The sequence below is a fragment of the Xenopus laevis genome, chromosome 5L, assembly GCF_017654675.1.
Source record: "Xenopus laevis strain J_2021 chromosome 5L, Xenopus_laevis_v10.1, whole genome shotgun sequence".
Lineage (NCBI taxonomy): Eukaryota > Metazoa > Chordata > Amphibia > Anura > Pipidae > Xenopus > Xenopus laevis.
In genome coordinates, this window is record NC_054379.1 from 156,545,320 (window position 1) to 156,561,905 (window position 16,586).

General features: G+C 41.1%; 3 protein-coding genes across 4 annotated transcripts in view; all 3 read left to right on the forward strand.

The window, feature by feature from the left end:
- The window catches only part of LOC108717206 (kelch-like protein 29), a 653,541-nt gene that overhangs the window by 290,643 nt on the left and 346,312 nt on the right, over window positions 1-16,586 (forward strand). The window lies entirely within an intron of this gene.
- Window positions 528-2,547, forward strand: LOC121393847 (palmitoyltransferase ZDHHC20-A-like). The gene has a single exon (XM_041563576.1). It carries the CDS (start codon window positions 1,311-1,313, stop codon window positions 2,265-2,267), a length of 957 nt encoding a protein of 318 aa, XP_041419510.1. The 5' UTR covers window positions 528-1,310; the 3' UTR covers window positions 2,268-2,547.
- On the forward strand, window positions 5,183-6,139 carry LOC121393950 (palmitoyltransferase ZDHHC20-A-like). The gene has a single exon (XM_041563807.1). It carries the CDS (start codon window positions 5,183-5,185, stop codon window positions 6,137-6,139), a length of 957 nt encoding a protein of 318 aa, XP_041419741.1.

Below are 16,586 nucleotides of genomic sequence, written 5' to 3' on the forward strand. Positions count from 1 at the left end.
TTCCCCCGGAGTTCATTGGGGGTAAAGGTCGCAACCCTAGGGGTGGTTGGCCTCCAACCCTCTGGACCCATGCTGCCTGGGTCATGGTTGGCCAGTAGCAATGAGCGAATTTTTGCGCCACGCATGTATTCGCAGCAACAAAAATTTGCCACAAAATTACACTTCAATCACCTCAATGCATTTGGAGTGACATGTTACTTGAGAAAAAAACTCCCATTGACTTTAATGCATTTGGAGTAAAAAAAAAAAGTCGCCCATAGACTATAATATATTTTGCTACAAAAGAGTCTCCCATAGATTTTAGTGCGTGGGAAATAGGCCAGAAATAGCCTTGCCTACCCAAAGTGGTTGGGCTCAATATTGCTACCCCAGGCTTAAAATTCAGCAGCCCCTTACAGCTGCTCCAGTGCCCTCTCTTTAAACATGGAATTTAGAAATTTCATTGAGATGGAATAAAGGGCAACATGGAAAGCAGATATGTGTTGCTTCTATTGACTTCTGAATTGAAATAAAATGACATTGTATCTGGGAAACGTCGCTGCACAGATCAATTCTGTAAAGTGCGTTGCAGAAAAACATAATAATATTCTAGTGACAATAATATTTCTTTTTTGTAGCCGGCTGTCTCTTTGTTTGTATACACAGTGACTAGGGGTTGTGGGAGCCCCAATATTTCTGATAAATGATATTAATCATTAGAGTTGAAGCAAACACCTTTATTTTAGGGCTACCAGTGAATCTTTATTCCTCTCAACCCTGAATAAAAATAATATTTACTGATTTCACTAAAACTTGGGAGTTTACAGATTCCATTCATTCAATAGATCCTGTAGCACCAAGGAAGTCATGTTGTACCATAATCTCTATACTGGGCACTGGGCAGAGTTGTTTGAACTTTAATATTTCCTTAAACATACGGACTGTTTTTCTGCCATAATAATTACTATTGATTTTTGATTCAGTAAAACAGTTGACAGGTTTAAATATGGAAAGGTGAGTTGCACTGCAGGCATGGTGGGAGTGGCATTACAGTTGGTTGCTATGGTTACATTGTTTACGTCTGCAAGGTTGTTGATCTGCAGATCATTTGCATGTGGCTTCCTATTGGCTGAGAATATTATAGCGATGTCATACAAAGGAGAATACAGAGTGCATTGTGATGTCATAAAGAGGAGAGTTGTTTACTGATGTTACTCACTCACTTGCTTTGTCATAAGACCTACGAGCGCTGGTGGTGACACATCAGAGACTCAGTCTTATCGATTTTTGAATTTTTTCTTACTTTTTATCGTTATTTCAAAACTATAATTATGTCAAATGAAGAGAAAGATACTAAGATAACAATTAATGAAAAAGAAGAAGAGGAATATCAGCGTTCCTGCATGAGGAAGATCTCCCGGATCGTGGTTCTAATTTTGATTGGACTCCTTGCTACCTGCTATTATATATTTGTGGTGGAGCTGTGCATATTCACTGTACAGTTATTAGAGGCAAAGGTGACTTTCCTGGTGATTTTCCACCTTTTGTTCCTCCTGTGCGTGTGGTGTTATCTCCGGACTGTTATGATGCCTCCCGTTGTCCCTCCTGAAAAATTCCGCCCATCGGAGGCTGACAAGCAGCTGTACCTGAGTGATGAGAGGCCACAAGTGCTGCAGGAGATCCTCATTCGTATGGCTAAAGACTTGCATATTAAGAAGGCTGTAAGGTACTGTACCACATGCCATGTGATAAAGCCAGACAGGTGCCACCATTGCCCAGTGTGTAACGTCTGTATACTGAAACTGGATCATCACTGCGGATTTCTAAACAACTGTGTGGGATTCTCCAACTACAAGTTCTTCCTCCTCGCTGTGATGTATGGAGTGCTATTGTGCATATTCACTAGCGCAGTGTCGCTTTATTGCTCCATACTATTCTGGACTCATCAGCTGCCCAACAGCCCATCCAAAGTCCCTATCATTGTGCTGTTCAGCCTGACCACGTTCTTCGCTATAATGCTATTCCGACTTTTCCTTGATCATTTCGAACTGGCTCTAAGGAATATAACTGATCGGGAGGACAGTGATAACACAGAGGAGTTTAATCCCTATAACTTGGGCTTCAGCAAGAATCTGAGAGAAGTGTTTGGCAATGAAAAGAAATACTGGTTCCTCCCAATCTTCAGCAGCTTAGGAGATGGCTTCTCATTCCCAATGGGTGAGGCTACAATGGACATAGAGAAAAATGCTGCTAATGTTCCCAAACCTGTTAGTGAGAACCAGAACTGAAAATCCCAGAATTGACAGTTGTCACAGGAAAGACTACGAGGAGGAATTTGCAAAGGGAACTCTGATTATTATACAATTAATTCTGAGGAGGAAGACATGATTCAGACATGGATGCTGCCTGCCATTAATCCAACAAGATTCAACGAGATTCAACAGCCTTTTCGGCAAGATTGTTCCTGGGAATAATTATTTGCAACTTTCCTACTGTTCCTGAAGATTCGTCTCTGTCCTACCCCAACCCAGAGCAGAGGAGACTGGGACTGGGACCTCCTACGACAGATGAATTTGAATACTTCAAATATAAGTTCAATTAAAAATTTTAATAAAAAAAGCTTTAACAATGTAAACTTTATTGTTTTTGCTCTATTTTATTATTTTCAAGGTAGCCAGACGCTAGAATACTATAAAATATCCCTATTTTTTTGTTCTGTTACACAAGGGACAAGTTGTATGTATGTCTGTCTGTATGTAGAACTGTACAGAAAAATAACTTTTCCAAACCACTAAAAAGGCTGTTTCCCCAGGAAAGTGTTAATTAATTATTGACTGGCAGGTGATTATTTGGTGCATCTGGAAATGTTATTGCTACATGGTTTCTGAACATTTTGTCATCTTTCCTTTTAAGACATTCCCTAGGAGGACTTTTAGTTTACCTAAGAAAACTATTTTTAAGGACCTAAGCTGTCAAAATATACTAAAAATGTTAGTGTAATTCCACTTCTGTAAAAAGACAGAAGACAAGAGGCTTCTAAATGTCTACAAAATTAAAAATCTTTAAAGAGATACAGACTGTGGAATAGCAAGTATAGTAGGGAGAGATGGTGCCTATAGTAAAAGTGGGATAATAGTCTCTGGGAAGGGAGTGTGACTGTGGGATAGCAGGTATAGTAGGGAGAGATGGGGCCTATAGTAACAGTGGGATAATAGTCTCTGGGAAATGAGTGTGGCTGTGGGATAGCAGGTATAGTAGGGAGAGATGGTGCCTATAGTAACATTGGGATAATAGTCTCTGGGAAATGAGTGTGGCTGTGGGATAGCGGGTATAGTAGGTAGAGATGGTGCCTATAGTAACAGTGGGATAATAGTCTCTGGGAAATGAGTGTGGCTGTGGGATAGCAGGTATAGTAGGGAGAGATGGTGCCTATAGTAACAGTGGATAATAGTCTCTGGGAAGGGAGTGTGACTGTGGGATAGCAGGTATAGTAGGGAGAGATGGTGCCTATAGTAACAGTGGGATAATAGTCTCTGGGAAGGGAGTGTGACTGTGGGATAGCAGGTATAGTAGGGAGAGATGGTGCCTATAGTAACATTGGGATAATAGTCTCTGGGAAATGAGTGTGGCTGTGGGATAGCAGGTATAGTAGGGAGAAATGGTGCCTATAGTAACAGTGGGATAATAGTCTCTGGGAAGGGAGTGTGGCTGTGGGATAGCAGGTATAGTAGGGAGAGATGGTGCCTATAGTAACAGTGGGATAATAGTCTCTGGGAAATGAGTGTGGCTGTGGGATAGCAGGTATAGTAGGGAGAGATGGTGCCTATAGTAACAGTGGGATAATAGTCTCTGGAAAATGGGAGTGTGACTGTGGGATAGCAGGTATAGTAGGGAGAGATGGTGCCTATAGTAACAGTGGATAATAGTCTCTGGGAAGGGAGTGTGACTGTGGGATAGCAGGTATAGTAGGTATAGTAGGGAGAGATGGTGCCTATAGTAACAGTGGATAATAGTCTCTGGGAAGGGAGTGTGAGTGTGGGATAGCAGGTATAGTAGGGAGAGATGGTGCCTATAGTAACAGTGGGATAATAGTCTCTGGGAAGGGAGTGTGACTGTGGGATAGCAGGTATAGTAGGGAGAGATGGTGCCTATAGTAACAGTGGGATAACAGTCTCTGAGGCTGTGGGAAACCTTTCGGTCGATTTTAGGTAATGAATTCCCACGTAGAAAAATCAGAAAATAAGGGGTCGAATCCAACACAAAACAAGTGCTGCTAGATCAACCGTGAGATTTTTGGATATTTCTTTTCTTTAAACATGGAATTTAAAAATATCATTAAGATGGAATAAAGGGCAACATGGAAAGCAGATATGTGTTGCTTCTATTTACTTCTGAATTAAAATAAAATGACATTGTATCTGGGAAACATCGCTGCACAGATCAATTCTGTAAAGTGCGTTGCAGAAAAACATAATAATATTCTAGTGACAATAATATTTCTTTTTTGTAGCCGGCTGTCTCTTTGTTTGTATACACAGTGACTAGGGGTTGTGGGAGCCCCAATATTTCTGATAAATGATATTAATCATTAGAGTTGCAGCAAACACCTTTATTTTAGGGCTACCAGTGAATCCTTATTCCTCTCAACCCTGAATAAAAATAATATTTACTGATTTCACTAAAACTTGGGAGTTTACAGATTCCATTCATTCAATAGATCCTGTAGCACCAAGGAAGTCATGTTGTACCATAATCTCTATACTGGGCACTGGGCAGAGTTGTTTGAACTTTTATATTTCCTTAAACATAGGGACTGTTTTTCTGCCATAATAATTACTATTGATTTTTGATTCAGTAAAACAGTTGACAGGTTTAAATATGGAAAGGTGAGTTGCACTGCAGGCATGGTGGGAGTGGCATTACAGTTGGTTGCTATGGTTACATTGTTTACGTCTGCAAGGTTGTTGATCTGCAGATCATTTGCATGTGGCTTCCTATTGGCTGAGAATACTATAGCGATGTCATACAGAGGAGAATACAGAGTGCATTGTGATGTCATAAAGAGGAGAGTTGTTTACTGATGTTACTCACTCACTTGCTTTGTCATAAGACCTACGAGCGCTGGTGGTGACACATCAGAGACTCAGTCTTATCGATTTTTGAATTTTTTCTTACTTTTTATCGTTATTTCAAAACTATAATTATGTCAAATGAAGAGAAAGATACTAAGATAACAATTAATGAAAAAGAAGAAGAGGAATATCAGCGTTCCTGCATGAGGAAGATCTCCCGGATCGTGGTTCTAATTTTGATTGGACTCCTTGCTACCTGCTATTATATATTTGTGGTGGAGCTGTGCATATTCACTGTACAGTTATTAGAGGCAAAGGTGACTTTCCTGGTGATTTTCCACCTTTTGTTCCTCCTGTGCGTGTGGTGCTATCTCCGGACTGTTATGATGCCTCCCGTTGTCCCTCCTGAAAAATTCCGCCCATCGGAGGCTGACAAGCAGCTGTACCTGAGTGATGAGAGGCCACAAGTGCTGCAGGAGATCCTCATTCGTATGGCTAAAGACTTGCATATTAAGAAGGCTGTAAGGTACTGTACCACATGCCATGTGATAAAGCCAGACAGGTGCCACCATTGCCCAGTGTGTAACGTCTGTATACTGAAACTGGATCATCACTGCGGATTTCTAAACAACTGTGTGGGATTCTCCAACTACAAGTTCTTCCTCCTCGCTGTGATGTATGGAGTGCTATTGTGCATATTCACTAGCGCAGTGTCGCTTTATTGCTCCATACTTTTCTGGACTCATCAGCTGCCCAACAGCCCATCCAAAGTCCCTATCATTGTGCTGTTCAGCCTGACCACGTTCTTCGCTATAATGCTATTCCGACTTTTCCTTGATCATTTCGAACTGGCTCTAAGGAATATAACTGATCGGGAGGACAGTGATAACACAGAGGAGTTTAATCCCTATAACTTGGGCTTCAGCAAGAATCTGAGAGAAGTGTTTGGCAATGAAAAGAAATACTGGTTCCTCCCAATCTTCAGCAGCTTAGGAGATGGCTTCTCATTCCCAATGGGTGAGGCTACAATGGACATAGAGAAAAATGCTGCTAATGTTCCCAAACCTGTTAGTGAGAACCAGAACTGAAAATCCCAGAATTGACAGTTGTCACAGGAAAGACTACGAGGAGGAATTTGCAAAGGGAACTCTGATTATTATACAATTAATTCTGAGGAGGAAGACATGATTCAGACATGGATGCTGCCTGCCATTAATCCAACGAGATCCAACAGCCTTTTCGGCAAGATTGTTCCTGGGAATAATTATTTGCAACTTTCCTACTGTTCCTGAAGATTCGTCTCTGTCCTACCCCAACCCAGAGCAGAGGAGACTGGGACTGGGACCTCCTACGACAGATGAATTTAAATACTTCAAATATACGTTCAATTAAAAATTTTAATAAAAAAACGTAAACAATGTAAACTTTATTGTCTTTGCTCTATTTTATTATTTTCAAGGTAGCCAGACGCTAGAATACTATAAAATATCCCTATTTTTTTGTTCTGTTACACAAGGGACAAGTTGTATGTATGTCTGTCTGTATGTAGAACTGTACAGCAAAATAACTTTTCCAAACCACTAAAAAGGCTGTTTCCCCAGGAAAGTGTTAATTAATTATTGACTGGCAGGTGATTATTTGGTGCATCTGGAAATGTTATTGCTACATGGTTTCTGAACATTTTGTCATCTTTCCTTTTAGGGTCATTCCTTAGGGGGACTTTTAGTTTACCTAAGAAAACTATTTTTTAGGACAACCTAAACTGTCAAAATATACTAAAAATGTTATTGTAATTCCACTTCTGTAACAAGACAATAGGCTTCTAAATGTCTACAAAATTAAAAATCTTTAAAGAGATACTGACTGTGGGATAGCAGGTATAGTAGGGATCGATGGTTCCTATAGTAACAGTGCGATAGTCTCTGGGAAGGGAGTGTGACTGTGGGATAGCAGGTATAGTAGGGAGAGATGGTGCCTATAGTAACAGTGCGATAATAGTCTCTGGGAAGGGAGTGTGACTGTGGGATAGCAGGTATTGTAGGGAGAGATGGTGTCTATAGTAACAGTGGGGATAATAGTCTCTGGGAAGGGAGTGTGACTGTGGGATAGCAGGTATAGTAGGGAGAGATGGTGTCTATAGTAACAGTGGGATAATAGTCTCTGGGAAGGGAGTCTGACTGTGGGATAGCAGGTATAGTAGGGAGAGATGGTGTCTATAGTAACAGTGGGATAATAGTCTCTGGGAAGGGAGTCTGACTGTGGAATAGCAGGTATAGTAGGGAGAGATGGTGCCTATAGTAACAGTGGATAATAGTCTCTGGGAAGGGAGTGTGACTGTGGGATAGCAGGTATAGTAGGGAGAGATGGTGTCTATAGTAACAGTGGGATAATAGTCTCTGGGAAGGGAGTCTGACCGTGGGATAGCAGGTATAGTAGGGAGAGATGGTGTCTATAGTAACAGTGGGATAATAGTCTCTGGGAAGGGAGTCTGACTGTGGGATAGCAGGTATAGTAGGGAGAGATGGTGCCTATAGTAACAGTGGATAATAGTCTCTGGGAAGGGAGTGTGACTGTGGGATAGCAGGTATAGTAGGGAGAGATGGTGCCTATAGTAACAGTGGATAATAGTCTCTGGGAAGGGAGTGTGACTGTGGGATAGCAGGTATAGTAGGGAGAGATGGTGCCTATAGTAACAGTGGATAATAGTCTCTGGGAAGGGAGTGTGACTGTGGGATAGCAGGTATAGTAGGGAGAGATTGTGCCTATAGTAACAGTGGGATAATAGTCTCTGGGAAGGGAGTCTGACTGTGGGATAGCAGGTATAGTAGGGAGAGATGGTGCCTATAGTAACAGTGGATAATAGTCTCTGGGAAGGGAGTGTGACTGTGGGATAGCAGGAATAGTAGGGAGAGATGGTGTCTATAGTAACAGTGGGATAATAGTCTCTGGGAAGGGAGTCTGACTGTGGGATAGCAGGTATAGTAGGGAGAGATGGTGTCTATAGTAACAGTGGATAATAGTCTCTGGGAAGGGAGTGTGACTGTGGGATAGCAGGTATAGTAGGGAGAGATGGTGCCTATAGTAACAGTGGATAATAGTCTCTGGGAAGGGAGTGTGACTGTGGGATAGCAGGTATAGTAGGGAGAGATTGTGCCTATAGTAACAGTGGATAATAGTCTCTGGGAAGGGAGTGTGACTGTGGGATAGCAGGTATAGTAGGGAGAGATGGTGCCTATAGTAACAGTGGATAATAGTCTCTGGGAAGGGAGTGTGACTGTGGGATAGCAGGTATAGTAGGGAGAGATGGTGCCTATAGTAACAGTGGATAATAGTCTCTGGGAAGGGAGTGTGACTGTGGGATAGCAGGTATAGTAGGGAGAGATGGTGTCTATAGTAACAGTGGATAATAGTCTCTGGGAAGGGAGTGTGACTGTGGGATAACAGGTATAGTAGGGAGAGATGGTGCCTATAGTAACAGTGGGATAATAGTTTCTGGGAAGAGACTGTGGCTGTTGGTTAGGGTATATTTTCCCTGTGTTTGTAAACACTATAGACAGCTTTCTTTACCATTTGTCAACATCAACCATCTCAATCTCTTGCTATAGACAGAATATGAAACTACGAAGATGAATGTACCTGACAAGTCTAATAATCTTTTCATTCAAACAAATACAAGAATTGGTGTTTTTTTCTTTTATTTAAAATTTAACAAATTTAACATTATTCATGTGTAATTATGAATTATAGAGCATACAATAGTTTATGTGTTTGACAGTTATATTCCCTTAAAGGAGGAGGGATCTACCAAGGCAGATTATTGCCAATAGATTAGCCACAACAGTAGAACGCTGTTTTTTTTCTTTAGAATGCTTTTCTTTACCTGAGTAAACAGCTCTATACATTGTCTGTTTATTTAGGATAGCAGCTGCCATATTAGATTGGTGTGACATCACTTCCTTCCTGAATCTCTCCCTGCTTGTTCATAGAGGAGCAAACTGAGCATGCTCAAGCCCTAGCCCTGGAGGTTTAAGATGAAAACAGGAAGTCTGATACAGAAGCCCATGAGTACACAATAGAAGGAAAGAAATGTGGTGTTTCTTTTGACAGAGGACTCAGAGCAGCATTACTTTGAGGGTTTACTGGTGTATTTATATCGACCTTTCTCATGAAGCTTACTTAATTTTAACCTTTCATTCTCCTTTAAATATGTCTACCATGCTAAAACAAATCCAACTAAAATTCACAGCTGTGTGTAAGGGATTGGAATTAGAGGAGAGGGACAACTGGATATTCTAGAAGTCCCCTTCTAACAGAACATTAACATCATCAGGCCCCACCCCTTGTTTGATGCACTGTTGGCCAATGTATGGGGGCAAATTCACTAAGATTCGTAGTTGCGCCAGACATAACTTCGCCGCATTTCGCCAGGCGTAGTTTCGCCAGCGCTTCGCAAATTCACTAAAATCAGAAGTTTAGCTCAGGGGTAGCGTAAGGTTGCGAAGTTGCGCTAGCGTTGATTTGCTAAGCGAAGCGAAGTTACGCTAGCGATGGTTAATTTTCATACGGAGGTATATGTAGCATCACTACAAATGCCTGGGAAACCTTCAAAACATCAAATACATTTATTTTTTTTGCCCTACACATGTGCCCACTGTATAGTTAAGTTGCCATGAGTTAGGAAATGTAGGGGGGAAGGAGGGGAACCCCAAAAAATGTTTCGATCTTTTTCAGCCTATCACCCATAATATAGAAAAAAACACCAGCGTTTTTTGGGACTTAGAAAAAATGTTAACTTTTTTTGAAGAAATCCCTATCTACTCTATTGCGCTTCGCCTGGTCTGAGGTGCGAAGGAAGTCTAGCGTAAAAGGTAGCGTTCAGAACAATGCTCGCGTTAGTGAATTTGCGTAGTTACGTCCGTTGAGAAAATTCGCCAGGCGTAAGGGTGCGAAGTTACGCTAGCGTCTGTTAGTGAATTTGCGAAGTAACGAAAATGGCCAACGCTAGCGAATTGACGCTAATGTTAGGCGCTTCGGCGCATAGTGAATTTGCCCCATGGTGCATCAGCTGATAAGACGCCTCAACTCTTCACTTCCTGTTATTCTGATTGGTTAGACTCTGAATGAGCAGAATAATATTGAAACAGCCATTCTAAATATGGTCCCTCGTTCAATTCCCATCCATTTGGCCTATGGGCCATTCACTCTGAGAGCACATCCAATCGCCCAGTGTACGGCCACCTACAGAGTGTTACTCGTTTTTGTTTATAAATATTGACGATAAAGTTATTTTCTCACAATCAGTCTTTTTGTGATTCCTGGGGGATCATTGACCCTAGCAACCAAGCAAGCTTTTGATGTTCCGTAGTTTTCCATGAGAAATAGAAGAAAGCAGAATAAAAAAATGAAGACCAAAGGCAACGTTGTTCAGAATCCTTCCATCTGCCACGTACTAAAGGTCTTTTGAGAGGGCGCCGGTTGTACCATCTGTTCTTCCATCTATAACAAATCATTTGCTCCTTGGAATCAAAGCAACATGGAAGAGCCATGCTCTAGAATTCCCCTCGATACCGGGAACATGGCTAAATGCACAATACAGGAGATTAGAGACGAGCCCGTGGGAAATGGCTCAGCAAGGGCCTCCCTCTTAAAACATTAAATATTATGCAGTATAAACATTTAAGTGAAAAGCAAAGCGATATTGAGTGATTATACGGGTGGCAGAACACGGTAAATTGATTTTTACTGTATGATCCTACCAGCGAATGTTTCTTAAAAATAGAAATACCTTTTTTTATCCCCGCCACTGGATTCAGAGCGGCTTAACACTGGGTAACTAGGGGTTACAGTATCTTTAGGGGGAACGATTTCCCTGGACTCGTACACTATGGGGGTCTGCATATGGGCAGTTGTAGGGAGGAAGAGTAGTTGGGAATTATAGTTGGGAAAGATGGAGACATTAAAGCAAGATGGCAGCAGAAGGTGACAGTAGGTAATAATTGAGCACTAGTGATGGGCAAATAAATTCGGCAGGCGCAAAATCGCAGCAAATTTCCATGTTTAATCACCACAAATAAATTCACCGGGGGTCAAAGATTTTGGACTCGCTACAGAAAAGTCACTTGCTTCAAAATTCGCGTTTCACAAATTTTCCGCCGTTTTGTGGATTTCGCTGGAAATTCTGCCAAAACAGGACAAATTTGCCCATCACTATTGAGCACCTGTATTTTATTTCCTAATAGGAATTGGTCTTTATTACGCACTAGCCCAGATATCTAAAGCAAAGCAGTTAAGTCATAGACTTAGATCTGACTTTGACCTCCTTAAGAAGTCTCTAAAGACCATTTCCGCCAAGGTATTGGAATTCATTCTAGAGAGTAGTAATAAAACTACTTAGACCAGGGCCACCCAGGGTCAGACTGGGCCAGTGGAAAACTGGAAAAAAAAATCTGGTGGACCCCAGACCTCATTGCATCTGCCATCCCAAGCCCCGTCTTCTCTGCCCTGATCACAGGGAAGGAGAAAGTTGGGAAGGGGGGTCCTTAAAGTTCAGCCGAGTGGGCACCAGACACCCCAGTCTGGATGCTGGAGCCACCATCAAGGGGGACAGGTAATAGTCCAGTAAGGGGCTTAATTGAAATTTGGGGTGATGTTGTTGGAAGACTTGACAACCCCATGGACAGATTGGGCGTGACCTGGTCAGGGCATGGGCAGACGTGACTTTTTTTTATTAAAAAAAAAAAAACCAGTGGTCCCTTTTGGAACATGGAACTACTGCAAAGGCTCTAGTCATCAAGGGAGTTAGCCCTCTCAGCCAGGAAAATTCAATCAGAATTCAAAAATCTGTGTAGATTGCTTAGAACCCAGACAGGCCTGGATTTTGTGGGAAGACCATTAAAGGTGGTCATAGACGCATAGATGATATTGTTTAAAACAAATTTTTTTGTACGATATTCGGTGCGTGTATGGTAGGAAAAGAGTCGACCGATATCAGCAGAAGATTTGAAGGCACCCAAACATCGGCCATTGTTAGTGCTGAATCGTCAGATACAGGTAGAAATTCTGTTGTTTCTACTTGTTTATCTGACAATTCAGCTCTACACGTGTGTATTGAAACGAACAATCTTTCTTGGAAACATCTTTTCCGGACTGGCCTACCCGGATACCAGGAAAACTCCCGGTGGGCCCAGGTGTCAACGGGCCTCTTACTGCTAAACATTTGGCCTATTTCATGGTCATTCCCTGTTTATTTTTGAGAAAAAAAGGCTTAATAATGGAAGAATAGAGTATATTAAGTAGAGACTAGGAGAATAAAGAGGTTGAATGAGGAGAGGAGGAATAATAGTTTTGGAAAGTGGGTCCCTTAGCCTAAGGTTTTCTGGTGGGCCCCTGGCATCCCAGTCCGACGCTGCCAAGAAAGATCATAATTGTTACGTCTATGGCCACCTTAAGGCCTGGGCATAGGGAATGCTGCCCGACCACATACACTTTGGTTCTAGGGTTCCCACCTTTTCTGGGAAAAAATACCGGCATTCCTATATTTTTATGGTTTTCCCTATAAATAACATTGGCATCAATTAATATTTTTACTGGCCAGGCTGGTCAAATACCGGCAATGTGGCAACCCTACTTGGTTCCAAGGCACTGGGCACATGTGGAGATCTGATAGATTTTTTAAAAGATTTATACACAGGAGGGACAGGGGGGTCTAGCGCCATTATGTAAATCCTGCCCGGAACTCGGCATTCTTTTCCTGGGGATCCTGCCAGCTAAGAAACACTGGGCTCTGTGATTTCCAATTGCCTCTGGCTTAGAGAGCCGACCGTGGTGTCTGGAGTCTTTGCAACAATGCCATATTCCAAGCAACCACTGCATGCTCCACTTAGTGGCAGAATGCAGAATCTGTTAAAGGGGTGGTTCATTTTGAGTTAACTTTTAGTATGAGTTAACTTTAGTATATTTATTATTACATTTTCCCAAAAATTTGCTTTGGGGATAAAAAAAAATCAGATTCTCAAGATTTTTTTACGATTTTTCATCCGATTTTCATGATAGTTTCGGATTTTTTACCCGAAAACTCATATTTTTGCCTGAAAACTTTGGGGTATTGCACAAAACCCAGCGCACATCAAAAATTATTGGGACGTCTCCCATTGACTTATATGTAACCTTGATAGGGCTGAGATGCCGGATTTTCTGATTCAGACTTTTCCATCCTCGGGGTTTAATAAATTCCCGAAAAATTTGTGATTTTTTTTAAAGTCAGATTTTACTTTAAAAAAAAATCAAGATTTTTTGGGGATTTGGAGTTTAGTAAATAATCCCCTTAGTGTTGTTGCCTTAAACATAAAAAGATTATTGATGTGTTGGATACAGGGATGAGGACACGCGATGAGCTGAGGAGAAGGCTGAGAGTGTTAAAGTGTAGTTCCCATCTAACATGCTAAATATGGTTACCATTAATCCGCAGATATATTACGCTATGGCTCACTTTCATCAATTTTATGAGACATTAAACAATAAGCACGCGTGCACTTTCCATCGTGTAAGACACCTAACCTCTTCCTTTCTCATAAAAAAGCTAATTATGTTTTATGTTGCTAATCCTGTTTAGTGCTCTTCCACTCCGCTCCCGTGGGCTTTCGAAATTTTAATTCACCTTTCTTATAAAATCTCTGACCTGGTCATCAATATCTTCTCCATCAACCAATCATTACTCTGGTTTCCATTAGATCAGCCCAGGCACTTTAAATTGCCTTTTAAAGGGGATTTAAACCCGCAGAGCAAAATTTAAGTATGGTTGCTCTCCTGAACACTTGCATGTTTTATAATATATATATATATATATATATATATATATACACACAAATACACATACATACAGGTATGGGACCTGTTATCCAGAATGGCCGGGACCTGTGGTCTTACAGATAACGGATAACGTAATTTGGATCTTCATACCCTAAGGGGCAGATTTATCAATGGTCGAAGTTCGAAGTAAAAAATACTTTGAAATTCGACCTTCGAATTCAAACATTTTTCATCGAATTTGTGTATTCTGCGGTCGAAGTAAAGTTGTTTTATCAAATGATTAAATCCTTCGAATCGAACAATTCGAATGATTTTATCGTACGATTTTACTTCGACTTCAAAAAACTGCTGTAGAAGGTCCCCATAGGCTAACATAGCACTTCGGCACGTTTAATTTGGCAAAGTATTGAAGTCGAAGTTTTTTTTTAAAGAGACAGTACTTCGATTATCGAATGGTCGACTATTCAAACTATTTTACTTCGATGGTCGAAGTATCCAAAAAATTACTTTGAATTTCGAATTGTATTACTTCCCTCGAATTCACTTCGACCCTTGATAACTGCCCCTAAGTCTACTAGAAAATCATGTAGACATTAAGGGGGGTTATTTACTAAACTCTGAATGCAAAAATCATGAACAATTTGTGATTTTTTTTTATCATATAGTTATAAGATCCCGCAATTTTTTGGAATTTAATAAACCCCGAGGATGGATAAGTCGGAATCAGAAAATCCAGCATCTCAGACCTATCGAGGTTACATATAAGTCAATGGGAGAAGTCCCAATGATTTTTTGATGTGCGCTGGGTTTCGTGCAATACCCTGAAGTTTTCGGAGTTCGGAGTTTTTCATGCAAAAACATGAAATCAGAGTTTTTGGGTTAAAAATCTGAAAAAAATCTGAAAAGAACATGAAATTCAGATTTTTTTCTGCAAAGCAAATTTTTGGGAAAATGTAATAATAAATAAGCGTAAAAAACCTGAGCGGATTTGATCGGAGTATGCAGCAGAAAATGTTGAGATAAAATTTGACTTTGATAAATAACCCCCTTAATAAACCCAATAGGCTGGCTTTGCCTCCAATAAGGATTAATTATATCTTAGTTGGGATCAAGTACAATCTACTGTTTTATTATTACAGAGAAAAAGGAAATCATTTTTTAACATTTGGATTATTTGGATACAATGGGGTCTTTGGGAAACAGCCTTTCATTAATTTGGAGCTTTCTGGATAATGGGTTTCCGGATAACAGATCCCATACCTGTATTACTCTGTGGCCTCTTAGATACTTATTTATCTTTGCTTCTAGCACCTCAACTCTGTCCCGGCACTTGGTTATTCTTCATGACTGGGTCTCCCACCCTGGCTAGTACTTTCCCTGGGTCTTGTTCATGTGTCCAACCCTCAGTACTGTGGGCCATCCACGAGACTATTTAAGAATACTATGTCCCTTCTTTATAAACACTCTGTGGGGGGTCACATAGAAGACTAGGCATTTCCAGCTAGGAATGATAACACCTATGGGTTCCAAGTTCTCCGATTTACTCTAAGGTTCCTCCTTGTATCTAGATGCCATTCTTTTGTAAGGATGCCTATTTTTTTGCATAACTTGAAAACAGGTGAAATATATTGAATTGCAATGGTGCTCAGGAGAGCACGTCCATTTTAATTTGATCTATTATGGACCAGTCTTGGTCAACACACCCTGCAGAGCAGAACATTTCAACGTAGAGTCCTGCAGCGGGTTGCAGGTAGAAGTTTTGGGAGGGGGTATAGACACTCAGGAGTCTATTTCAAGGTTCAAGTAGGTTGGGGTTAGGTCTATATGAAATGCAGTTCTTATTCAGAGGATTATACCCCCTTCCCATCACACCCTATCAATATCAACAGTCTAACCCTCTAGAAAGAGCAGCTTGGGAAAAGAGGGTTCAGCATGATGATCTCCAGAGCAGATCAAAAAGTTCTTCAGAACATAATTGTTCTTAAATTTAGACCACAAGCACATTATGCCTTGTACCATAGCTGAGGCATGTTTGAAGACTCACTCTGTACTGCTACTGTACATACAGGAACAAGCCCTGGGGAATATATTTTCTTTGCACAGGTTCCTTCCTGATCAGTCATAGGACCCACCCTAGTTAGCATAGTTACCATTCATAGACCTCAAAGCCTAGGGTTACTGACGGATCAGCTGTGGTCATGACGGTTAGGGATTTGGCTAAAAAAACGTTCTAATTTTATATAAATAGCTGTATGGTTGCTATATGGCTTGACAAAGGGCCTGCGTAGCCCGAAACGTTGCCTATTGCATTTAAGTAAAGGTTTGCAAATTTTCAAAAATACCGGAGTGCTGCTGCTTTATTCACTACATGTATGCGTTACCCTGGCAGGGGGTACGGCGTGCACCCGGGGCTGCAAAGAGCTTAATCCGCTTTTGAAGCACACCTTATCTACATTTACTGTATGGTTGCTATAGGTTACTAGACCTAAGGCAAACTTTATGCCCTTTATCAGATTAAAGGTTACTGTAGAGCTCCTATACATACACAAGCCGATGTAATTGGGCAGTGAATGGGGCCTTCTACGGGCTTCCCCGATTGATATCTGTCCGAAAGTCGGCCAAATGTTGATCAGGCGGGTTTAAAAATGTCATTGGAGGGAGGACTGCATCGATTCATTGATGCAGCCCTTGATCTGACCGCCTGTATTCTTCTCATTGTGATCTGAT

Excerpts from the sequence above, each read along its gene's own strand:
- LOC121393847 (XM_041563576.1), top strand. The coding sequence starts at position 1,311 with ATGTCAAATGAAGAGAAAGATACTAAGATAACAATTAATGAAAAAGAA.
- LOC121393950 (XM_041563807.1), top strand. The coding sequence starts at position 5,183 with ATGTCAAATGAAGAGAAAGATACTAAGATAACAATTAATGAAAAAGAA.